The 27,209-nt window shown below is 35.8% G+C and overlaps 3 protein-coding genes across 7 annotated transcripts in view; 2 read left to right on the forward strand and 1 right to left on the reverse strand.

The window, feature by feature from the left end:
* The first annotated feature begins 787 nt into the window (after window positions 1-787).
* On the forward strand, window positions 788-2,779 carry LOC135081543 (putative hydroxypyruvate isomerase). Its single transcript, XM_063976276.1, has 4 exons — window positions 788-1,599; window positions 1,815-2,099; window positions 2,231-2,361; window positions 2,600-2,779. The coding sequence occupies exons 1-4, from the start codon at window positions 1,410-1,412 to the stop codon at window positions 2,774-2,776; spliced, it is 783 nt and encodes a 260-aa protein (XP_063832346.1). The 5' UTR covers window positions 788-1,409; the 3' UTR covers window positions 2,777-2,779.
* Window positions 2,780-4,101: 1,322 nt separating this feature from the next.
* Window positions 4,102-6,884, reverse strand: LOC135081542 (aurora kinase B). The gene is made up of 6 exons (XM_063976275.1): window positions 6,704-6,884; window positions 6,434-6,625; window positions 6,172-6,328; window positions 5,682-5,818; window positions 4,915-5,146; window positions 4,102-4,453 (listed from the first exon to the last, which is right to left on the reverse strand). Exons 1-6 carry the CDS (start codon window positions 6,769-6,771, stop codon window positions 4,364-4,366), a joined length of 876 nt encoding a protein of 291 aa, XP_063832345.1. The 5' UTR covers window positions 6,772-6,884; the 3' UTR covers window positions 4,102-4,363.
* A 3,163-nt stretch (window positions 6,885-10,047) lies between these two features.
* Window positions 10,048-27,209, forward strand: part of LOC135081544 (uncharacterized) — a 102,811-nt gene continuing 85,649 nt past the window's right edge. For all 5 annotated transcript variants that reach the window (XM_063976282.1, XM_063976283.1, XM_063976278.1 and 2 more), the window contains exons 1-2: window positions 10,048-10,208; window positions 21,065-21,228. In XM_063976282.1, coding sequence (XP_063832352.1) covers window positions 21,143-21,228 — 86 coding nt within the window. In that variant the 5' untranslated portion in view covers window positions 10,048-10,208; window positions 21,065-21,142. The remainder of the gene's footprint in view (window positions 10,209-21,064; window positions 21,229-27,209) is intronic.

Below are 27,209 nucleotides of genomic sequence, written 5' to 3' on the forward strand. Positions count from 1 at the left end.
ACGCTCAATCAAAGATGAATTTATTTAATTAGTAAAAGTATAAGTAATCCGAATTAAGTTTTTTGCACCTATAATAAATGTATGAATGCGGTAAGGGAAATCGTGAGCGGGACGACACAAACATCTAATACAGTGTTCCCCTGGCATAGCAATCAATAAATCATTAAAAAATAATAATAAGGGGCACAGTAGTTAATAGTTTTGGTATAAAAGTGTTAGATTTTTCCATCATCATTTCAGCCACAAGACGTCCACTCACTGCTGAACATAGGCCTTCCCCAATGATTTCCAAATCGCCCGGTTTTTCCATACAGGGCAAAATAAAGCAATCTTCAAAATATTATGTTGAATATTTTCATGATAACGTAAGAACTTTTTTATACGAATACAAAAAACAAAATAAAACAATGTAGCTGGTTTGAAATTAAAAAAAAACTACAGACTACCTGCGCGGCAGATGGGTTTATTTTAAATTTTCCCGCCAGTTGTTTTGTCAGACGAAAATAGCGATCAAGTAGGTATAGTCTTTTTCACCTAAGATGATCCGTATGACGTTTCGAGTTTGAAAGATTTAGAGATGTCACATAACTAAACCATAGCGATTTATCTATCGATTTTTTTCGAAGAGTTAGTAAAACCTACTTTTAGAGAAATATTTTGTATAGGTGTTATTTAACAAAAAAACATGTTTTTTTAATTACAAATATTATTGATAATATTCAAATTTCATGGTTCGTGTTAAAAAAAAACGATTCCTAAAAAGTACTGGTTCTGTTTCTTTAAATTAAAAACTATTAATTTATTTTCAATGTGTTTATTAAAGTCAATAATCGAAAAATATAGTTGATTTTTGTGATGTTTTTAATAACTAAGTATTCACTGCAATCGATTAATGAACCGCGGAAATAATCGATTTTATTATACAAGAAATACCCCAGCACTAAATCTATTCCGTTTCACACATTGCGTACATTAAATAAAAAATATTTTTACATCGTATTTAATTAAAATATAATCAATAGACTCAGATTTTACTATATATTTCAAGACAAGTAGTTAATTTTTTTTTATTATATTGCTAATAAAATACAAATATTTTTTCAAAAATATTCTGCATATGTAGTATGCGTAATATGGATAACCTTGAAGTGTCATACGGATCATCTTACGTGAAAAAGACTATAATTAAGAGAGAACATTTTAATAATAAATTATCAGCTCTGACACTGGCAAACCGCTGCGGTTTCTTGTGTTTATTTTACTTTGTGATGATAACATTGCCTTGATAACAATATTCACCGCATCCAATCATAACTGGCACTATAAATATTAGTTAACCTCTAACGTTGGTCATTGTCGGGAAAACTCTAAGTTAGAAAACTTGTGTTACCTATTTTATCTCAGTGAAAATGAAGTTTTGTGCGAATTTGGCCTTTATGTTCACGGAGGCAACGTCGATGATTGAAAGATACGCACTAGCGAAAGATGCCGGGTTTAAAGCTGTGGAAAGCGGGTTTCCATTTGGGTTCACTCTGGAGCAGGTGAAGCAAGCCAAGGAGGCGGCTGGTATTGAACAAGTGCTGATCAATTTGAACACAGGTAGGTGAAAATGCAAATAAAGTTAAATTAGTAAGTACGCAGCCCAGAAAAGATTTATTTTTCAAATCTGAGTAGGGACCTCTTTAGAAAGTGTATGAAAATAATGTTTGCAAGTTTACTTCATAAGATAAGTGAGTTCAATTATTATTTTAAAGAACTTCAGATAAAGAGAAGGCGCAAGATATTTATTTAAATATCAATATTTCTCATTCCAGGAGATGTAAGTAAAGGGGAACTAGGAGTAACAGCAGTACCAGGAAAAGAAAATGAATTCCAGGAAAAGCTGAAAATCACCATTGACTATGCCAAGGCCGTAAATGCCAGAAAAATCCATATCATGGCTGGAAAACTAGACAATGTGACACCACAGAACTGGGAGACCTATGAGAACAACTTGAAGTATGCTGCTGGGTTGCTGAAAGATGCCAATATTTTGGGAGTCATCGAACCGATCAACCAACATTCTGTGCCCAAATATTTCTTGAGTGATTATGGAAAAGGTAAGATTTATTTATCAAATGAAGGTATCTTCTTATTTGCTGAGTATCTGATCTTGAATAAAAAATTACTAAAATACTTTAAAGACAATTTTTTCTAACTAATCATGTTTGTTTATTCAATGTTTTTCCAGCTATTGAAATCATAAAACGCATAGACAGCCCCAACTTGAAACTGATGATGGACATATTCCACTTGCAACACATTTGTGGAGATTTATCCCATAACATAAAGAATTTTATGCCCTATGTGGGTCATGTTCAAGTAAGTAGTTATGTTTTAGAGTAATTTCTTACAGCATTATACTAAGCAATGGACTAAGCAGTGAACTCTAAACACAAGGGCTGCCTCAATAGATCAAACGAGCTGGCGCAAATGAAGGCCCAAAAACCAATAATAATAAATACAGCATTATACATCTAGCTAGATGAGTATGATATACATACAGATAAATTATGACAACATTAGTGTATTTCAACACTTGATTTTGTTGTTTTTGCAGATAGCTCAAGTGCCTAATCGCAATGAGCCGGACACTCCTGGAGAGATAAACTATGAATATGTTTTGGAACACTTGAAAAGCAACGGCTACAACGACTGGATTGGTCTAGAGTACAAGCCGGCAAATGGCAGCAAAGCTGGACTGAAGTGGATCCATAACTACGGCTACAGCCTGTGATAATATTTAGCATTTATATTGTTGTTATAATGTTATGTATTTAGTCAGATTGCACTGAAAGCTCAAATATCTATTTTTTAATATTGTTGTAACAAAATGTGCGCAACACATTATGCTCAAAATATGTGAATGTTAAAAAGTCTCTCTTTTGTTTATAGGGAAACCAGTGGGTCTAGTCAAAATGCCATCGCAAACCAATGCAGTGTTGCCAGTCGGGTCTAGTCAGAAATTACCAGAAATATAAAAAAAAGTAACCTTTTTGAGTAAAAAGTAACCTTCATACGGGGGGGGGGGGGGGTGCGGAGCGATGATTGTGTGTAAGGTTGTTCATGGATGGAAAATGAATACAATTGATAATCTAAATTCGAAAAGTGACCAGTCGTTTAAAAACGTTTCATGGATTTGCGTTTTATTATCGAAAAACATTCGCTAAAACTCATTTTTTTTAACAAATAATAAATCAAATTCAAGTTTAAATGCACTTTATGACATAATTTTTAAATTGTCACTATTAATATTTTTTACTAATAACCTGTAAAAGTTAATTCTACAATTTCTGAAAAATCACCTAAAAGTAACCTTTTCATTAGTGTAACCTAAAAGTAACCACTGCAGTTCAAAAGTAACCTAAAAGGTTACAAAAGTAACCTTCTGGCAACACTGAACCAATGGGAAGTTTTCACTAATGTCAGTCGCCGCGTCACCAGTGATTCGATTCGATCGGAAAATGGCAGCCAAAATGCACATTGAACCACCAACGACGCGGCGATATAAAAGTTCATTCAAAATCGAAAAAAAGTTAAAAAATGTCTATGACTTTGCGATTGTTTTTACTTTTTCTAGCTTTTTTTTTTAAATTCGTTTCTTCCTTCTATCTGCTCTCTGTTTACGTCTATGCTTCGCTGTCAAACTAGCTGTCAAAACGACATCGCGATACGGATTTGTCAAAACAGCCTTAGGGTGGGTTGCACCATCTTAGTTTAACTTTGACAAACGTCTAAAATCTGTCAAACTCCATACAAAAAACACCGATTAACGACATAGTTACGGTCAAAGTTAGGTGGTGCAACTCACCCTATTGTTTTTCGATCGAATCGAAGCTTATCACCGGGGTTTTAGTAATCGCAATGAAAATGGCGGGTTTTGCGATTCGATTCGATTTTGATTGAGTCTTAAATGCATGTTGGCTAAGCCTTTGTATGGGAAATTTCAATCCAGTCTTTCGATTATCGATAGGTAGGGCTTTGCGATTCGATTTTTTGCCGTTTGACTAAGCCTTTTTTGTTATCGACCTCTTTTGCGATTTGTTTATTTGTTTGCGACTGGTTTGCGATGGGTTTGCGATTTTAAAGTGCGTTTTGACTAGACCCGCAGCTAGTATTTGCGGTTTACCAACATGAGGTATTTGAACATGCCTTTTCTTTTAATTATTAATATTTGAGCGTCATGTATTGCGCATCAATTGGCTTGTAAGAACTGTTATTGTTAAAAAGTAACAAGAGATTTTAAACAGTCAAATACATTTATTACTGTGATTAAAAAAATATTATTATAAATACATAATTAATACTAACATGGCACATGGTGTTATTGTTCTGGGCTGTAGAAGCTCTGTACCCAGAAGTGCTTTTTGACAGCATCCAGTGACAGCCTCTCTTTGCTTGAATGCCGGAGGAGCTGTAAACATACAAAAATAATCAATTTAATATACAAACAATCAACTTTAAATGATAAATTACTATAAAAACATAAGGTTGAAAACAGCTGAATATTTTTTAGTGCTTTTTGATATTGTGTAATATTTCTCTCTATTAGAAAAATCACAAGACAAAAGTAATACACAATATTCTTATATTTCCACAAATAAATTTAGTTTATAGTATTTGCTAGAACTTCTATGGTAAGTCTTGGGTTCAAATCCTAAGTATTGATCTTATTAGTGAAAAATCATGTAAGAACTTTACACTATGTAAACTTTTTAACAAATATTATTTGTTGTTATATCATTGTACGACAGCACAGCAGACTATACATTTTCGTTGCAAAGTCGCCCCTACAGCAACTACTCAAGATACCAGTGTTTACGTTGACGTGCTGTCGACTGTACAACTAAAGTTATGAAATGATTATGAACATACCTTTGAAATAAGGTCTTTAGCTCCCTCAGGAACATGATCAGGGTAAGACATATCCAAGGTAAGGATCCTTTGGTACGTCTTGTCTTGGCCCTCGCTCTCAAACGGAGGTTTTCCCACCAGGAACTCGTATAACAGCACTCCGATGCACCAGTGGTCCACCGACACATCGTACACTTCCCTCTTGATCATCTCTGGTGGAAGGTAATCGAGAGTTCCACACATTGTTTTGCGTCTGAAGACAGAAATAGAAAAATTATTAGTGATTTGATAGTCCAGCAGATTTTGAAACTTAAATACGTGTCAGAATTTAATTTCAAGTTAAGCTTTTGCTTATAAGAAACAAAAATATCAGTATATTTGTAGAAAGAGAAAAAAAATCTTACTAAGCTGCTGATTTGTAATATCATGGCAATAAAGCTATGATGCTGGTATTCAAGTCAGGGAATTATTTTTAATTTCCGCCCGCGGCTTCGCCCGCGTGGAATTTTGTCTGTCACAGAAAAACTTTATCGCGCGCGTCCCTGTTTCAAAAACCGGGATAAAAACTATCCTATGTTCTTTCCCGGGACTCAAACTATCTCTATGCCAAATTTCATCAAAATCGGTTGCGAGGTTTAAGCGGGAAAGCGTAACAGACAGACAGACAGACAGACAGACAGACAGACAGACAGACAGACAGAGTTACTTTCGCATTTATAATATTAGTTGGGATAAAATACCACAGTACAAATAAAGCAGAAAAGGACATTGAGTAAATTTTAAGTTACCTTTCTGAAGGTGCATGCACAGACCATCCAAAGTCTGCTAGTTTGAGGTCTCCACTAAATGCAACTAGAATGTTCTCAGGCTTAATGTCACGGTGGATGACGTGGTGTTGGTGGCAGTATTCTACTGCATCTGCTACCTGAAATATTTATTTTTTAATAGTTATTAAGTTTTCATCATGTAGTGTGAATGTTTTATAAAATTGAGTTATATTAAGGAAACAAACAATTTTGATACATTAAAAAATAAGACAGAAATCAGCAGTTTCCACAGTTGCAATGAGTGCAGAATGCAGAAAAATGCAGTAACAATATAAAATAAGGACACTGAAATTTATAGCTAAATAAATAACTAATAGGACAAAGTAATCTAAATTTCTACTTATTTTTTGCAGTAAAAAGATGTCTGAATATTCCAACAGCATTTATATCTCAATTTACATGATATGATGTAAAAAACTTACAAGGAAAAATAGATAAAGCTGGTAGTTACCTGATAAATGTACCTAGCAGCCTTAGCCTCAGGGAAGCGCCCCTTGGGTGAGTTGGTGAGGTGTTTGTACAACTCTCCGCCTGCTGCAAACTCAATCACCAGGTATATGCGCCTCTCATCATGGAACCAGGTAAGTAGCCGGAGGATATTTGGATGCCTGAAAGATATTTTAGATCTCTATTGGTGTTGATCAACAACACAACATTGAGCAGTATTAAGAAACTTTTAATGAATGACACTATGAAACTAAGTGATTACTTACTTTAGATGAGACTGGATTTCTATTTCTCTCATCACTTGTCGCTCACATCTTGATTTAACAATTTGCGATTTGAAGAGTGTTTTGATAGCCACCAAGAATCCAGTTTTCTTCTCTCTAGCTACGTGTACGTGACCGAATTTGCCTTGACCAAGAGCCGAGCCTAGTTCGAAATCTTTTGGAAGCCATCTGTACCTAAAAATGATAAAATTTAGATAAAAACGAGCTGAAATTTGGCTGTAGAACTTTATGAAAATTAACTTATTGACTTACGAGGTTCCGTAAGCTTCATGATTGATTATTTTCGTCTCAAGCTCTAACACTTCGTTCTTCATAGTCATATTAGTGTTTTGATCACGAATTCTTAAATTCTGCGCACTTTTTCTTTTCAATTACAAAGAAAGAAACTGAAAACACAAACACAAAAACCGTTTACCGTTGAACTTCAAATTTTTTTTTTCCTATCAGTAAATGTCATTGTCAAACTTGTCAAATGAAGACGTTCGTTCAGAAATTGTATCATCTGAATAACGATAACGTTACTAATAACTATAACGACCGTAAAAAGAGCTTTTATGTTGGCAACGTAGGATCAGTAGGATGTTAGAACCTAAGGGACGATACCCATTGACCGGCGCGCGTCGGAGCGCTACATGGCCGTTATAGTATTTTATTAACAGTTCAGTTGTAATTCCACCGCATTTTCGGTTGAACGGAGCTGCACTGCGCGTCAGTCAATGTGAATCCTGCCTTATTAACAGTTCTAAGAGTCGTAATTGCTTACAACTGATTAACTGACATTTCAATCCGGACGGATGCGCGAGCATGCGTCGGAAGCCGGTCGGATCCGAGCGTATTTCAGCGCATACGCGCGCAGACGCGAGTATTCCACCGTATTTTTGGCCGATCGGACGCTGCGCCGGTCAATGTGAAGCCTGCCTTACGATTAGGTCGTCTCTCGTGGTGGAAATCATTGACGGACTTTGTCCAAGAGTTTATAAAGTTAAATGGAGGAGTCTCAGTCTCCGTTTTTCGGGGTATAAAATTTAATTTTATCACTTGTATTATAATTGTAATGTATACCTACTTTTTGCCTTACTTATAATTGTTTTTTAGAATACTTTTTGCTTATTACAAGCTTTTATTTACTTTCACATGTCTGGTGTCTGTCGTCAAATATTGCAACTTAAAATTGAACCACTTCCCGGTGACCCATTGAGCTGATTTTTTTTTATTAGTTAATAGGTAGTCCTATGTTAGCTAAGTAAGTCTGTTCATTATTTTTTTCATTTATTGAAGCGCGCCAACATGAGGAGACAAAAAATGCATGGTGAACATGTTACACAGGAGAACATAATTGAAGTTTTTGTGGTGAAGCTTGTACTTTGTAACGTGAAAAGGACGTGCTTACGCTAGACGCTCCTGCAGGAGTTGCCAAGCACATGGTAAAAAATACGCAGGTGGAATTTATTTGACATAGGTAACTAATAAATATTAATAATGATGTGTTCTGTTTTAACTAAAATAGAGAAACACGGATCTCAACGCGAACATGTTTTGTTTGGTTAAGACATTACTGTAGTTGTTTTACCTGAAGTAGTTTTACCTGAAGAAGTGGGATGTTAAATAAATAAAGGGCTGCTGCTCATTGCTTGCTGGTTTAGGTCTAACTTTTATGTATAAACAATTTCAAATGACCACTATAAGTGCTTTGAACCGAGATATTAAACTAAATAAATAACTAAGCTTTGTAAATTAGATACGTAACATTTTCTAACAATTTCGATATTTCGCTGAAATTGATTGAATGTTACATCAACTACAGACAAAAAAGAAAAACAGTAACTAAACAGAAATGTTGCCGACCCCTACGCCAAGTGCATCGTTGTTATGAAAACATCCGCTCTAGCGGGGTGGTCCCTAACCAACCCCAACGCGGGGTTCATCCCCTCGGATTATCTACGCCGTAGTCTCGAGAGGAAACTCGCGCTGAAATTGTGCAGGCGAGATGCGTTTTAATTTTATTTTGTAGGATTGTGTAGCACTAGAAATGTTTGTGCTGAACTGAATGTGAATTTTTTCATTCTCATTACCCGTCAGGAATTAAAAAAACATAGGCGGTTATTACTGAAAACTTTAACAAGATTAGAGCCAAAAGAAAATAGTTTTTCATTCCGATTTTAATTTTTGTTATGTGTAGCACTATTAATGACTAAACAAAAAATTAAAAAAAGCAAAAAATTACGTTTCTCGCGAAAAAGTAGGTAGCTAAAATTTTCTTGCAATTTATTACCAAAGTTTAATTTGTTAAAAAAATTGTAAGCCGAATATATCAGTGGTGTTAAGTAATATTAACTTTATTTATCAACTTGTACTTAACCAATTAAGACTACAGCAAAGGCGTTAATCGACTGTACATACCTAACTACATATTAAAGCGTACTTACTAATCTGTATTAATTGATGTAATAATAAGCACGTGCTGATTTAATAACAGCAGTTAATTAATTACACATAGGTTATGAACACCAAACACCACATTCTGCAACCTTGTTATACTTAGACGTCTGGTATTCGATTTCATTCAGGGAGATGATAAACTAAAGACTATGGTAATAGGGATGATTTTGCAATAAAATTGTTCAGGCTGATATCTGTTGCCTGTGCCACAAGTGTGGTCAAAATGACGTGGTTGAATGTTGGTTACATTCTACAGGGTGATTTTTTCTTAATTGCAAACGTCTATTATGTTTTATAGCTTATTATTATCTTAATATTACCTGCTCTATCAATTCTGTGGGAACGTTTTCCTCCTTTTCACCAGTACAAGTTCTTCCTTTTAATAGAAATCGAGTAATGTTGATAAATATTTACTGTTGCAGAATTTGCAGCGGAGTTTAAACAAAAGATGATGGGGTAGACTGTAGGGGCAAGGACAAATCAGAAAACATTACAGATCTACTCTACTTTAATAATACGCCTTTGGTAGAATTATGATAGGCAGGAAATGCGTAGGAAGCCATTCAAGCATCTCTCCTGTACATTTTGTGATGGTTTAATTAAAATTTTGTAACAAGGTTCGTTTTGAGGCGTGCTCACGAACGAGCATTCCAGTTTAAATAAATTGATAACTAATTGACACTTAAGAGTGGGCGTAGATTTATTACATTTGAATTTGGTTTAATGATGCTTTCGAGTTTCGTGGGCGAAACTAGCCATTTACTTTTCGTGTTTATGTGTATCATTTCATGTGTAGTGTTAAGTTATATGGTACATTATTTATGTAAATGGTACCTATATTAAGTTTAAGTTCCTTCCTCTAATATTTAGTAGTCACCAGTTAAAGAACTTCTGATAGATTTTACTTGACAAAATAAGACCAGTTAGTGAAGGCGCCCAATGCTTCCCCAACTCTACGTCCCCATATCACTAACTCAAACATTGTAAAAAGTAAAACCAAAACACGCTTTCCCGGTTCCCATCAATGCTAACTACGAAATGCGCAAATCCGCGTGCCTAGAAACAAGTTCGGAACATCCCCCTGCCTGTATGGCGGGAAATCGCGGAAAACGCGCGCACGCCTGGACGGGGTGGCGCTCATTCCGTGCCAGAACGCGCGGCGGCGCGCCGCCCAATCGATAAAATAACGCTTCGCATCTAAAAACAAATCTAAACACTCGAATACTACAATTGATCGTGCAGGATGTATATCCTACTACACCTTGGACATTAGTGTACAAAAAAGTGCCGGCCGCCACCGCCAAGACCGATCGCTTAGGTGAGTGATAATTATTGGCACGTTGTGATGACCTAGTTACCGGTACGGTTCATCTGAAATTGATGTGTTTAGTGTAATTAGTCTAGCAACACAATGCGGCGTTTAATTTGAGGACTTTTTAACAAATTGCGTTAGACGCACTGTTTATGTTGTGCGTAGTTGATAACTCTTATTTCATACCGAATTTAAAACATATTTGTGTAAGCCTTGATTGACTGGTTTAATATTTTTGGGCTAAAGAGTTGTTTTTCTTGAGTTACCTACTGAAAAACTACAGTGTAAGAAAAATAATTATGTAGGTAAATAGTGAAAGTGAAAACACGCCTAAAAATGAGTAACTGCGTCGCAATTTACGGCTTGTGTTGGTTGAACTCTAGTAAAATGGTAATAAAATACCGAACTGGACCTGAAACATTTTCTGGGAACTTTTGAATTGCTTATTTACAACTGTAACTGGGTAATAAACGATATTTTTTATATTTTCACGCAAGGGATACTCGAATTTCAGCCACCAAGAGCTATCTACGTATAAAATTGAAAATACTGCGTAGTTATAAAAGGAAAAAAAATATGTAAAGGTAATATTGTCACATTTGTAAGGGTCAACTCGAAAAAGCTTTTTCGCAAGTAAGTTACATTAATGGTCTTGAATTTTACATACCTACAATGATATGTAGATACTGTATCATATCTCCTATAAAAATTAATATAGCAAAGAGTAATACACTCAAGTATTTCATAAGTTTTCTCAACAAAATTTTATTTCAGAAAAGGGTGCGCTGTCTTTTTACACGCTACGCATATATACATACATATAACTATACACAGTAGGTAGGTCATTAAGTTTCAATTTGCATAGATTAATATCTATAAAATAATTAGCTACAACCCTTAATTTATGGTTGAAAAAAAAATACGACGTTAACATCCCCCTGTCAAGTTGGAGTGACCCTGGGCGCGTGTCCCTTTCCCTTCCCCGAGCGACCAACTAACTGTAGTAACCCACTGTAGTAGGTATTTTCTCAATTTAGACTTTATTAATACTTCCAACAAGACGAAAAGGTAGATACATTACATAGGCAAGTCATGCATTTTTAAACCAAGATTCAGGACTCTACATTTAGCATCTGAAAATTCGTCTAAATGTAGCCATGCATTTGTAAATTCTCAGACGTACGCTAAGCCAACTCTACCTACATAGGGCCTCGATTAATGTTGCCAAGTCTATTTGGATGCACGGCAGTGTAGTGCCAAGTTTAGCTGGATTAAGTAGCTTTGGGTAGGTATCTTGTAAGCTTAGTAAGCTACTCTAGGTTTGAACGGAGTGTTAAGGGTCTAATTTTTTAACTTAGTTAAACCAAAACGTGCTCATACGTCATTCTACACTAAGACAGTGAGTATTATCCATCCTAACCATTTTGTTTTGGAGGTTTTTTTTATTTTATACAGTTTTTGTCCTTCAATGATATTTTAAAAATGACAAAAAATTACCTTTCGTAGCAAAATAAGCCGATAAGTTACATAACTCTCATTCACTAACAGGTAAGTACTTAAGTTAATCATAGATTATGGACTCTTAGGTAAATGGCTGCTTTCTTAGATAATAATATGTGATATTTTCGACTAGGTAGGTATAGTCATTAGCTTTAGTATGTTTTGCATTGTACGTTGAAACACTCATAGAGATAAGTAACTAAACAAATAGGGACGTTATGAAGTCTCACAATTCTATACTAAATAGTAGAGAATTGTGAGACGTGCCTATTTAGGCACCGCTTAACTTTACATACCGAATTATGTAACATATCTCCAGAGAGCCGTTTAAACCGGGATGTAAAACATGCGACAACGCGGGAGCAAAAGGTTCGGGTATCTTCCCGAATTGCCAAGTCGAAGCCCGGCGCCCACCCTCTATGCGTGCCACGACTCGGCGTACAGAGGAGAATACTGTGACTCTGGTTCTCAAACTTGGAATTGGAAGCCCCTAGGGCGTAGATTAGGCTGAGACATGAAATAGATAACAGAACGAATATAAAAACTTTGTCACCCACATGTCTTTGTTTAACATAGTAAATAACTTGCGACAAATAAAATTTCCAAATCATGTAAGCGAGAGCAACGCATAAGTTGTAGGTGCGACGTCCTACCGTCAAGTTCAACATCGTAATATCGTGTTTAGCGCTGCGCTCTCGCAAAATCCCAAAAATGCCGAAATTGAAGAAAAAAAAATCAACTGTGATGTAAATGATTACTTGATACCTTTTTTTTAGAAACATCTACTCAATAAGATATCTTTGTTTTCTTTATGATGATTAGTGAGTGTTTTGAGTAGGTACAAACATTTTGCTTTTAGCGATGGCCTTTTGTTTGATTGATGTAAAACATTCATGCCAAGGCAGGTTAGGTGCGTACTAACTGAACCTTGTTAAAGACATACATACCTACTACTGACACTACAATGGCTACAGGGAACATAAAATGCGTGAAATCCAAAACGTGAAGAGGTACAGGAACTGTTTAATTTCTTTAAGGGGCTGGACAAATAAGTTTGAGAATCGTCAAAGTACACAGTGGGCACACACTGGGATTGGGGACGGAGGGTAGCGTTTGCAACTTACGGACAAAATAATGGATTTCGCCTCTTAGTAGAGGTATTGTTTTCTTCCAAGTTTTCAAGAACTCTGCGTTTTCCTTTATTGCAGGAAAGTGCTCGCTGGCATTCTACGATTATTCTTAGGTAAATAGGCAACGTGATTTATCTTTTATCATTCACTTCACCTTCGGAGTCAAGTAGGAAATAATAATTATGCGTACCTACTTATTGATGAAAATCGGTATTTCGATGATTTTATTATTTGTAGGATGGTTTTGAGGACGAACATTTAATTATTTTTACTAACTAGCTTTGAGTGAATTTTAGTTTGTGAGTCACTGTCAGTCAATTTTTATTACGAGTCTTTATTCCTTCTCCTTTTAACTATTATTTTGGGAATGTACTCCTACTACCTACTCCAAAAGTAATTTTTCAAATCAACAATGGTTCAGTTTAGACATGAAAAGTAAAGGCAGACAGACAAAGTTACTTTAATAAATGTTTTTTTTTTTTTTTTTTTTTTTTTTTATGCATAACAAGGCAGGTATTTGACCACAATCGCACCTGATGTTAAGTGGGATGCAGTCTAGGGATGTATCTTTATATTAGTAGCTTAGGGAAGAGTTACGATACCAATAAAAATAATTTTATTCTGCCAGCAGTACCAATAACGAATATTAAACGCTGGGGTGCCAGACAGATAATTTAGGCCAACTCGCTGTCATTTGGGATATTATATTATGTATTCTATAGCCTTAATCCGCTGTGCTCTGAATTAATATTTGCGATTAATACCTACCCTTAATACTCTGTGAACCGAGCAATGATAAATTGCCTCAATTTGTATGGGATTTAAAGCCTAATGTAGAGTTTATTAAAACTACATCATTAAAATGAAATAGACCCAATATGCTAGGCTTTCAGTCGAGAAAAACATTATCTACGTTAGATATTAATAAATTCATCAACTTAATGAAATGACAAAGTTAAACCACAGAATAATAATCAGTACTGTTAAACACACAAATTAAGATTTGGAATAACTCCGTATTTCAGGGGAAAATTATATAATTAATCCACTGAAGTGAATGTGCGTGCTTTCAAGAGGCAATTTAACGTAAATCCTTTCTGCTCATTACAATTATAACATAAATAGGCTTTCACTCTTTACGAAACGTACCCGTGTCACAAGAGGTTATATCATAAACAAGAGGTGTCGAAACCACGGGCATAAATTAAGTGAGTGTGATAGGATTTTGGACTTTATGGGGTTTTGATAAGAGTTGTGGGAATGGGATGTAGCTGAGCTGCATCGCCCTTCAGTGGAAAGCTGTTTACCGCGTCAAGTCGACCAGTCCTCGAGATAGTACCTCGAGTGGTGTGACGAGTAGGGAAGCTTTGTGGTGCCCATGCTTCCGTAGATAGTATTAAAATCTGAATATTCATACGCGAATACCAAATCATGTAAACAACTTCTTGCAAGAAAGATGCAGTTTTATTACTGATTTTAAATTTGAAATATGGGAGCAACATGATCTTTGAACAAATTGCGGTATAACAGTCTCTTCCACTTAAGTAGCTACCTACTTAGATTAGTTAAAGTTATGTTTACTTCGATATCACTTATAGAAATCTTGTCTTACCTATCCTATCGTAATCTCTTGCAAACTGAGTTGCGTTTTGCGTATGCTTAATCAAATATTTATTATTTTTAGCTAAAATGTTTTATGGCTCAATTAATTTCTTACTATGTGGTTATGTAACGCTACACTTTTGTTTTGTTTCAATTAAGGTGTGGCCAGGATTGACGATGAAAGTATGACGAAAAAATAAACATTCCCCGTAAATTATATCTACTTTTGTCCAGTAATTATCGGATTTGCCTGATTGGTTACGGTTTTTGCCCATACACTTTCCAATAAATCTTTAGACGGGTGTTTTATAAAATAAAAACTGAGAGTTATTGTTCAAATTCTCGTTTTTACTGACCAGAGCTATTGGAGAAACACTGACTCAGAGGAATAAAAAAAGCTGTTCTGCATGACTGGTTTTAATTTTCTTTCACAAGTATAAACATAATCATTATTATAATATGCAGACACCGGGCTTGTAGCTTTAAGTAGGTAAATATGTAGTCGAGTCATTACGATACAAAAAGCGTGTAATATTCGACTTCACCCTTTGCTTGGGGCACTCGAGCTGCAGTCATGTCTCTTACCACAGTGAAATTGATTGTGAATACAACTTGATTATTATGTAAATTTAGCAATAGCTACATCTAGAAATCAAGTAATATGTAACTACAGAACCTTTGACAAAAGTGAATTACTCTTTCATTGACCGATATAAAAATATATGATTGTCTTATTTGAAAAAGCTCTACCTAAACCCGTCAAAAAATCACTCAACTAAAAAAAGGCTTGGAATTCAGGAGTTATACCCATGTTAGTTTTACTCGTAGTTTCTATTAAATTCGACTTGGGGAAGTGATGACGTGTGTAGGCCAAATTACTAAATCAATAGACGCGTCGTGCTCTATTATTTGTCCTCAGCAGGGCGAGACTTGTGGAAACCTTGTTGTACTAAGGTACCGCTAACTGTTCGGTAGGGTCACTTTCACTTAGCCGGTCGCGGGGCACGCCCATCACTGATGAATGTACCTACATCGACGCGGACCTAATTGCTGTCTCGATTGGATAACTATGGGAAGAGTTGACGCTATAATAGTTGAGTTTTCACGAGACTGTAAGGAAGTTTGGATCTTATGAAACCATTTTTTTACCGTCAAGAAAATGCATGGAATTGCATACCCACCAGCCCCGGGGGTAGCTAGTCGGTTTTGTTCACCCTACCGGAAAGATAGGGCCCTACCCACTAAAAACCCGACTGTTTCGTCATGAGTCCTATGAGTGTGGAAAGCGGGACACCGCCATTGGCTATTGCCTTTAGCATTCGTCCGTGTTCCCTGTTCGATTTCTGCTCGCTTAGTGCAGCCTCACTTGTATCATCTTCTACACTGAAAAAACTGGTTTGGTCACTGCTTATACAAAAAAGTGACTTGCGAGCTGGAGGTTACTACCAACTACTAACTTTGGTAATGAGGAATAAAATGTTGTGTAAAATAAACAAACTACTTTGATGTTAGCTAAACTTGGTTTGGTTATAGGTTAACACTCAGTTCGGAAGTCACTATTTTCGTGTAAGCAGTAACCAAACCCTTTTTTCAGTGTAGGATCTTAATCCTTTCCTTCGCCATCTAGCAGCACGCAGGACACGCGCCGCGCCATCGTAACCTCTTTAATCCTTATGAAACCAAAATTCAGCGTTGTGACCTACATAATTTGCGGGTCACGACATAATGCTGAGTAAGGTCAAGTCTTATTATGACGGACGCGCTTACGATATCGGTGACGTTGCTGGGCTTATCCTGGCCTATATATCCTTGTTTTTTGTTCAATGTTTTACTTGTGTTGTATGACATGCTTGTTTTTTTCTGATGACCCATCGTAACAAATATTAGCTATATATGGATAGTGCAAAAGACTCGGTTAACCTTAGAAGTAGACACTTGGTAGTACTCGAAAAGGAAGACAAACGATCTCAAGTAGGTACTATGTGGTTTGGCTGTCTTAGTAAACATCTTCTCAAGACAAAAGTTAGGAATTTAAGCTGTAGGCACCCTTATAATTTTTCCAGCATTTTTTAAGGAGATTAGAGATTTTATTAATAAAAAATATTATTCATAGTATACCAAACCAACTGAACCTAGCAAATCATTCTGGAATACAAAACAGTTAATTTAATTAGACCTTCAGGCAATGTTGGATTATGAAGTTTATCAAAATGTTTGGGTTGAAACATGAAAGATAATATTATCTACTTTGGAAGATAAAATCAAGGCTTTTTACTTGGCTATTAATTATCCTCGTCTACTTTGCTATATTATAGTTAGCTTGCAATTTTCAGTAGGCGCTTACTTGTAACATGGCATGTCCCATCCATTAAAGCGAAAAACTTATTTAGATACAATAAATGCTATTTTGTCTTTAATTTGCCTTCGATTAGTTTTTTGGAGGTATACTCGTAATTAGGTACTAAGTACTGCTGATTTTTTTTATTGTGATTAGCATAATATTTTCCATTCTAGTGTTAATAAATATAGGCAATAAAGTGCTACAAAATTATTGTAAGCTTTAATAATAATTAAACAATGAAGAAAAACTTACGGCTCTACTTTGCATTGCGTGCTTAAAATTGCGTGTTTAATTACTTGTAGTAGAAATGTCCTATTTCCATTTAAGAATTCAGTTTGTGAATTATTTTGTGAAGTTTTAGATTAGCTTATGACTAGGTATGAACGTCGTACGAATATAAAGATAAACACTGGATTGTTAGGTAATAAAAATGCTAAAAGCTAGGTATAACTAGTAAGATAAGCTAGTGGCTATAAAGTCAGCTTAAACAAAAAAATATATTATAAAGGAATGCTGCTATAAAACACAATTGTGAGCTATAATAGCTAACCCCTTAAAAGCACGTAACCTTTCTTCAGACGATTTAATTTCTTCGGATCATGGAATTGGAAGAAGTCGAAAATATTAAAATATTGGGAATAGGTTGAATAAATTCTTTTTCTGTTTAGTTTTTCTGTGATTTCATCCTTGAAAAGTGTATTGAAATAATGAAATAACATTCGTAGTTCAGCTAATCAATTGACAAAAACTTAGTGGGACTTTTTTACATTGGATTATGAGATTAGCTAAAACTAGATTGGATTTAACTGGAGAATAAAAGGAGTTTAAAGGAAATACTATCTAAATTGGGGGAGGCCTATGTTCAGCAGTGGACGTCCTATGGCTGAAATGATGATGATGATTACTATCTAAATAGGAGGGAATACTGCCTTACGAGTACTTCTTATTTCCAAGCAATGTGTTCATGGTTCCACGAGCAGAGCTGTTATGGCTAGTATTTTTTATTCGACGGCCACGAGAAATAATGGCAATAAATCTGATTGAACCGTAATTCCAAAGACATTATCAAATTCAGAATCCGCAAATGGCCGAAGGGGACCGGTACCTCGATTGGAGGCAGTAGAGCGCATCAGCCGATGTCAACCGCTACTTGGACGGTGGCTATTATGTTTCGGAAGCTTCTTGTGTAACTTTTGCAACGATATTAATGCATATCTACCTATCTTTAAAACAGTTATTATGTCGTGATTACCTACGGGCTTCTTAATTGCAACTTTTCCTGTCACTTCTATGATTCTCTTAAGTGTTTAAGAACGGACAATACAATTATCAAAACATGTACATACTTGGCGATTCTCTGATTTTGGACTTTCGTGTCGAGAAACTTCGCCATTATTTGTAGTGAAGTTTATCTTCAAGATAGAGTCCGTATTTGGTAATGATATTAGAAAGTAGGATTTGGAAGTTTGGACACTGATTGTGATCTCCAGGTGGCAATCGAAGCACAACTGAGATGTATAAAGTAGACTCTCTTTTGCACAAAAACTATGGTGTGGCGTGTAAATAGTACACACCGTGCAGACGGGATCTTACTCAGGTACCTACCATACCAAATAATTTTGTCTGCAGAGAAGAATAGCTGGTCCCATTAACATCTCGAGCCGATCCTGGGTCCCCTTCTGCCAGCTCGACCACCGCTGGTACCGGGACACTCATGATCTTGCTCATGGAGTCTTGGTATTATGCCAATGATGTATACAGGGTGGAAACGATAAGTGATCTCACTCGATTATTTCTAAACTGTACAAGATATCGAAAAATTGATTACTGATTCTGAAAGTGCTTCACAAGCTCTTTCAAATGGTAGCAATAATAGATTACAGAATAAACTGGATCTATCCGAAAATTCAATGTTTCCAGCTTCTATACATTTAGTAAAACTACCTAATATTAAAAACTATACAAGATATTCAAAAACTGTGTACTGATCCTGAAAGTGCTTCACGATTTCTATCCAAAGGTACCAATAATATGTTAAAAAATAAACTGGATCCATTCAAAAAGTCAATGTTTCCAGCTTCCATACATTTAGTACAGCCAAAGTCATGGCACTCATGTCTTGTTATTATTGTAGCAAGTAAAGCCTAAAACCAATGTTTTCTAAGAATAATTTTAAATATGAATGCAATTTACGAGTTCATTTTAAGTGTTTATTATTTAATAAAAAAAATACTTCTATTATTGTTTGGCTTGCATACATTTAGTACGGAGGCTGAAAACATTAAATTTCCGGATAGATCCAGTTAATTCTGTAACCTAATATTGGTACCGTTGGATAGAGCTTGTAAAGTAATTTCAGGATTAGTAATCAGTTTCTCGATATCTTGTATAGTTTAGAAATAATCGAGTGAGATCACTTATCGTTTCCACCCTGTATAATATTAGTGATTCTGTTACTCAGCGAGATCTAGTCTAGACACCACTCAGGTCCAGACTCAGAAATCTGTCATTCTGAAAACAGTTCGTTGCCTTCAAACTCATAGAAGTGAGCCTCCTATTTATATTTTATTTATGATTTGAGTGTATTTCGATTGCGTAATATTTATGGTGCCTTTTAAGAGTCACGCCTCTTGTTGAGCGATCACTACAAATAAGGATTAAGGTTGCAGTTAAACTTTTGATGCGATGACTTTATTGAAGTTATAAAATGCTCGTTTCGTTTTAAGTTTATTCTTCTTTGCAATGTCTGAAACTTTGAAAATATACGTGTTTTCTTATAAAACCAGTAGGCAAAAGGTTAACGTAGAGTTACTAAATCTACTAAGAAACTACTAAGAAACTACTAAAGCCGTTAACTTCTAATAAATCAACCGTGACTTTTCAATTGGAAGAACAATTCAAGGATAATAATAACTCTTTTATATTTCGTAGAAAGAAATGTTTCGGTATAAGTAGTTGTTAAGCAGCAGTTTCTTGTTAGAATTTTTATTTTCTTTCAGTTTAGTAAAATTTTCTTCGCTTTTCTGTTTAATAGCATATTTTGGTGTTTTAGGCTGGGTTGCATAAACCTCAAAAATCTGTCTAACTCCATACAAACAACAGCGGTTATCGTTATAGTTACGGTCAACTCAGCCTTAAAGGACTTAAGTCCTCCAAAGTCGATTTTTCTTTGCCTGTTCGTCACAATACTCGTAGTTTTGACAAATACTTAAGTTTTTACGACGTCTATAAACTGTGGAAAACTGGCAAATGCCGTTGCTTGCCGCAGCTTCACATTTCTGCGGTCGAAAATTATTGTTTCCGCCCTCAAGAATTCTGAGAATGAAAAGTAACGCTACTTTTATTGTAATTCCATAATGTAGCGCATTGAACAATAATATTGTCAAATAGGAAATTCTATAAGAAAATGTAAAGCTCTAGGGAAATTAGCTACTACTTGTACCTATGTCTAACATTAGTACCTACTTACCATTTTAGAACCGTTTCTATATAGGTTATGAAAAATATGCCATTTTTGTTCTTCATTCAATAACTGATTTTGCCCGCGGCTTTTCACGCTTTGATATTGATCCGCCACAGTCTATCGTGAGTGGGCGATCAAAAGCTAACATGAGAAATAATTAAGTACCATTGTTGATCTAAAGTACGTTTTATTATTGTCTGTCTACTTAACTAGCTTGTCCCTTCTTGTTAGACTAGATCTAGAATATGGTTCAATTTGAAACTGATACAATGGGAATGGGTAGAAAGGGAAAAAGCATCGTTATTATTTTGAAAAGTTGTTCAATTCAAAATGTCGCACTATCATTGTATCTTTTGTCCGCATCCGCCATATCACCGGCATGCCGAACTAAAACAATCGAGAATGCAAGTTCCAATTAGGGTGTATTACCATTGTCACCCTCCACAACGTAGACATAATATGGGAAGATTTAGAAGCCCACATGTAATAAATACCACGCTGTAGTAATACCTAGTAACTAAATGAAATTCAGGTCATGGTTCAGGTTTTTGTTGCACGCCTGGGTGTGTCTATTGTGAACTCTTATGCTTTCAAATTATTATTATGAAGCTGTAACAATATTATAAGATTTCTGATAAGATTATGTAAGGTTTATGGGTTAACGTTCAAAGGTTTTCATACCAACAATAACAGAAAGAAATATGGGCTTACTTAACCCACCTTACAATACCCAGCCCATCGCGTAACTCTATAATAATTTCACTTTCATCTAATCCCAATGTTCGGCGTACCCTATCACGTTGTAATTGGCAATTTTCTCTTGCAGACATTACCTTGGCGAGGCTGCCGGTGATATGGGGAACCATGGTGTTGTGAAGTGAAACTGTAGTGGTAATAAAAGAAGATGGCGGCGCCAGCTCCAGCGGCGTCGTGCATGAGCACCGAGCATGGCTGCGTCATGTTCGACTGTCTTGTCCACCTGTGGGAATGGTAAGTGGTTTTTATACTAGCAATAGATGTATCCGACGACATCATGAAGGAAGCAGGCAGGCGCTGGATGCAGGCCGCTGCTACAAACCGGCCTTTGTAATCATTTGGAGACGGCCATGTTCAAAAGTGGACGTCCTATGGCTGAAATGATGATGATGGATGATGATGAAGGATCTCTTCTCTTAGTAACTTTGCATACAGAAAGATAAACTTATCAGCTGGTAAAGAGAAGTTGCTTAGGTCCAATAAACAAACCAGCGCTTAAAGCTCGATTCAATCCAGTCACATAGTCAGAAAGGTCTCTAAATATTGAAATTAAACCAATGAAAAGCGCATCAGTCAATCTACATTTGAATTTGAATCACATTTTGAGCTTCGTTACGCACCGTAATCTTCTTAATATGTTTTTGAATTATGTAAATCAAAAGTGTTTACCAGTTTGCTTGAATAGTTGAATGGAGACATAATTTTACTATTTCCAAAAGCATTTGTGGAACGTAAAACTTCAAATAAATACTTACCTTCATAAATACCTACTGTACCTAGTTGAAGATTTGAAAAGACAACTAAGTATTTATTATAAAATGTGCTTAGGTATTAAGAAAGAAAGAAAGAAAGAAAGAAACATTTATTGCCATTATCCTTATACCTACTTACCACTCAGCAATTTCATCATACTCATGCATGGGTATAATAAAATATAACTTTTCCGTGCTTCGGACGTCATATTAGTATTCCCAGGTGTAGTTGTGCCCAGGCAGACCTTGGGCGACTCGATAGTAGAAACATAAAACGAACAACATTCTAACGGCAATATATGGCCGGCATGATCGTCAAAGTTGCAGCAATATAAAGTACTCTTATAGAGTTTAATATCGACAAATTGTAGGAATTATCTATACTAATATTATAAATGCGAATGCGAAAGTAACTCTGTCTGTTTGTCTTGCTTTCACGCCTAAACCATTGAACCGATTTTGATAGAGATAGTTTGAGTCCCGGAAAAGGACATAGGATAGTTTTTATCCCAGTTTTTGAAACAGCGACGTCTGCGATTTTCTGTGACAGACAAAATTCCACGCGGGTGAAGCCGCGGGCGGAAAGCTAGTACCTACAATATAAAAGTAATTTATTTTCTTCAAATTGCCTTTTGTAAAGTAATTTTACACGTCCCAGTCTTACTTTATCCCTGTCATTGCCTGGACAATAAATGGGCCAGTGCTGAGAAGAAGCAGAGCAAGAGACTCAGATCAATTATCCGAATCAAAGTGTTGCCATGTAAATTAATTGCATTGCAACTGATCTGATGCAATGTTGCCAACTTGACATCGTGGTGGAGAAAAATACTGCTGAAAAATGTTGCTAGTTTACAAAAGGCCTTAAGATTGGTCACTTGCCAATCCGCATTGCGCTCGATTGGAAGAGTCTGTCTGAAATCTAGTTTTTTACACATAAGTAAATGGAAAAATCATTAAAACAGTGCGTCAAAAGAAGCCTAAGGGCTCTTCTTGGTTGCAAATTAAATTAACGATTTTTAAATCTCATCTGTGCTGAAATTAATATCACTTAGGTACTCTACCATTACCATTATTAGAGTCATGGGATTCGTTGGGAGTGTTTTACGTAAGTGAACAACGTTATTTTAGTTCATACAACGTAATGAAGTCTACGATGCTAATAAAGAATAAGTGTATAATAAATACAGCAATACAACTTCAAATGAAATAAAGAAATTGTCCCGTTTATAAGGAGAAACCGTGGAAAAGTAATCTGCAATAATAGCTATTACAGCAATTTTACAATTTCCGAGTAAGGTGCCACTTAAGAGACAATTGCCCTGTCCTACTTATTATTTTTTCTATGAACAATGTTATTATTATCGCAAAAATTTTGGTGGCATATAATACCACGACAATAGAACAATAAGTGTTATTGCATCGTTTAAGCTCCTGTGAGGTCATTGTGGTGTCTTAAATGCCACGACCATCGCAAATTACTACTATTTACTGCAATAAATAGTGCCTATTGATGCCTGCAGAATTATAATGGGTTGAAGTTCCTTTCAAGGATGTTTTGTTAGTTTTGCACGGTTATCTTCATCGTAATAGGTACAAAATCTAATATACTCGTACTTGCTCAACAATAAATATTGGAGAGTTTTGCGACGCATTTTCGTAATGTTCAATAGCCCGTTTTGCTAATATTAGTGCAGAGTATACTCTTATGTTTAAATGAAGTTATTATGTTTATCCATAGTGATATGAGTACATAATACTCGATATAGCACATGTAATATTAAGTAAGTATCTCATAACTTATTTTATGTAGTGTGAAAGTCTACCTATATGACGATGTCATTACGATTTTCTTTCGCAGCTCATTACTTATAGTAGATTTACCTCACTTTCCTCAGCGAAACCGCAAGTTGTTAATCTATAGTAAGTTATAGTACAACGAGAGGAGAAAAGTTTCTTCACTGGTTCATTTAACACAAAAACAACAATTCCTGCTTCTGTAGATATAATGTTTGTGTTTATGCCCAAACATTTTAAATGTGATATGCATCAGGATGTACCTTAGAAGTAACTAGAACGACACACATTTTAAAATAGTTTTGGGCAGCTTCATTATACGGTAATTGAAAACTGAAGGCAGAACGTCGTCGCAAAATTAACTCCCAGAGTTTTTCTTAAATCATGAAAATGGAAATACAGGGTGTTACTTTGCATTCTTGCCATATTTACAGAGGTTACTATATTACTGATACTGAACACAAATCCGTAAAAAAATATTGCCCGAAAAATTTTTTTTTTAATCTTGATTATTTTATTTTATCGACAATCTGTTAAACACACCACTAATTATCGTAACGCATGCACATCACTTGTTGGCGATGGCGATGGAGACTTTTTTACTTTTTATTGTATTTTTAAATATCTATTGCAATCTATTGTCTTTAAAATGTCTTTTTGACACTTATAAAAAACTGAGAAATCCATCAATCACAAATCACGTTATAAATAATACAAAAATGTCTGAAGCGTATTCAAACAACGAATAATTTAATCAAAATGGTGCTTGGAGTGTCTGCAAGACGTCTTAGACGAAATGCTTGATGACGTCCCTTAGCGTTACACCAAATGCTCTGCTACCAGCAGGATGGTGCTCCCCCACAATAAGGACGTCAAGTGCGCGAATAATACGTTTGGTGAACAGTGGATTGGACGAGGGGTCCAGTAGCTTGGCCACCACGATCCTCGGACCTGACACCAATGGATTTTTGGAGTGACTTGAAACGACTGGTATGCGCAGCAGAGAGTTTATGTGTTGCGAAAACTAAAGCGAAAAACCTACGCTTCGCAGTGCTAGACTGTGCCTTGATCAGATGATCAGAATGGAGGCCACTTTGAACACTTGCTTCGCAGTATGTAAACTTTGTAAGTAGGAACTTTTTAATAAATAATTAATTGTGAATAAGGTGATTTCATTTCATACTTAATTTATTAATTTGTAAAAATAGGGTACAATGTTATAAATTAATTAAAACCCTAATAATTATTACGTATTTTTGACGGTCCTAAGCCCGTAAAGTAGAAAGGGAAATCTGAAATCAACTGTAGAGAGTATTTTAAAATAATTATTATGGCTGGATAAAAAGGCTGGTACCCAGAGCCATAAGTCAACAGATTATTAAGAACTAGGCCACGCCCACTAGGTTTATTCCACTTGCACCTGTAGAACGTGCGAGACAAAATTGGTTTATTCCAATTTGTACTGAAAAACCAAATTTACTAAAATCTTAGTGTACTTTCTTTATGGGAGTCTCTTGTTTATCTTAAATAATAGGTATTGTTCCCTACTTTTATCTCTGTGAATATGGCAAGAATGCAAAGTAACACGGTGTATAAAGAGGTATTTTCATTCAAGTCTCGAAAGTTTTGAACTAGCTTATGCCCGTGGCTGAGCGCGTGTGAAATTTTGTCTGTCACAGAAAACTTTATCGCGCGCGTCTCAGTTTCAAAAACCGGAACAAAAACTATCCTATGTCCTTTCCCGGGACTCAAATTGTCTCTATACTAAATTTTATCAAAATCGGTCCAGTGGTTTAGGCGTGAAAGTGTAACAGAGTTACTTTCGCATTTTATATTAGTAGGGATGGATAGTGTGCGTAATAGCAGCTTAATCGTTAGTTACTTGATTGCATCCGTCGTTAAATGTGAGAAAACTATGCAGAGAAATATGTCGAGACGTAAGGTGCATGTTTGACAGCCCCGTTTTAAAGTGACAACGACAGGTAATAGGCGACAATTTTCTAATTGCGGTTTTGAGAAAGTGTTAACGAGACATTTTTATATCATGTTAACTTAATCCGCAATAAGCTTAGGATATGGTGTCGAATCGACACGACTTAACGGCCCCTGAAACACGATATAATTTGGAATGGAAGCCCGAACTTATATTATTTTTTAAGAAAAATAGAATATCCGTATCTAGGTACTTATTGTTTCTTGTATTGTGTTACTAAAAACTGTGGCAACTTATCTAGTTGCCTTGCCTTGCGCCTATATGTATAACCACAGAATAATAATAAGTATGGTATAACTGTTTGACGGCGTTGTACATTATGATGATTTCACGCGAGTCAAGTTTGTGTGGCATACAAATAGTGATTTCCAGCTATAAACAATCCTAACACGTCATCTCAAGAGACAATAATTATTTATTTATACGCTAAGTGTGCCTTAAGTTACTCACATTTGCCGGCAAATGGTGGAAACCTGAGTGAAAACGATGTGCTTAGCGCTAGTTAAGTATCGCGGTTTCAATTGAGATGTCACACTTCGTGGAAAGTCGATGGTAAAATATGTGATGATACCTTTCTACGGCATGTGAATGTGATATTAGAAGAGAAACGTTGGAAGACAGCAAAAGCTATTTTAAAACCAACCCTACCTTCATAATCTGTCACAAATTCATGTTCAAATTTATGTTAGTCAAAATTGTACTTTACGTATTTTTATAAAACATGTTTTACATACCTAAATGAATATACCTAAATAAATAAACATACCTACCTAAATAATAAAAACTTTTACGTGAACTGAACATTTTGGGCGTCACAACGACGTGGCTACAACAATATCTTACCCAAGTTAAAAATGGAATTAGGTAAATCCTTCACAGCTCTACCATTTCGACGACACTTCAATCCAGCAATAAATCGCATTAAATTGCATTAATACGTCGCATTACCCACAAATCGGCATTATTTCAATCAATGTGTCAGATTATGAAGCCAACCAGCTAGCGCGGCTTCGGATCGGCGGATCCACTGAATCTTTTATGGCGCAGGTACACTATGCGGGGAAGTGATCGAGACATACAGGGTGGAAACAATAAGTGATCTCACTCGATTATTTCTAAACTATACAAGATATCGAAAAACTGGTTACTGATTCTGAAAAAGCTTCACGAGTGGTTGGCATACATTTAGTATGGAAGCTGGAAACACTTAATTTTCGGATAGATCCAGTTTATTCTGAAACCTAATATTGATACTGTGTGAAAGAGCTCGTGAAGCACTTTCAGGATCAGTAATCAGTTTTTCGATATCTTGTTTAGTTAAGAAATAATCGAGTGAGTTCACTTATCGTTTCCACCCTGTATAGTGTAAACAGCACTTCAGTTAGTTTCGCTAGTGTAAACAGCACTTCAGTTAGTTTCGCCGTGTGTCGCCCATATTTCGGTTTGGCTCGCGCTTTTGTTCGAATATTTTCCCGCATAGTGTAACTGCGCCTTTACAACCTGCGCCGCATGTAAGGGCGTATCAATTTGTTATTCCAGCGTGTTTGAATAAGCGATTGCGGTGCCCGGGAAATTGATTTGTATCGGCGTTAAAAAATACCCTACGGTACGATATCTAACTGGGGATCTATGTAAAGCTAACAGACAAATCAATCAACAGGCTACATACTATTAGG

This window comes from Ostrinia nubilalis, chromosome 20 (assembly GCF_963855985.1).
Source record: "Ostrinia nubilalis chromosome 20, ilOstNubi1.1, whole genome shotgun sequence".
Taxonomy (NCBI): domain Eukaryota; kingdom Metazoa; phylum Arthropoda; class Insecta; order Lepidoptera; family Crambidae; genus Ostrinia; species Ostrinia nubilalis.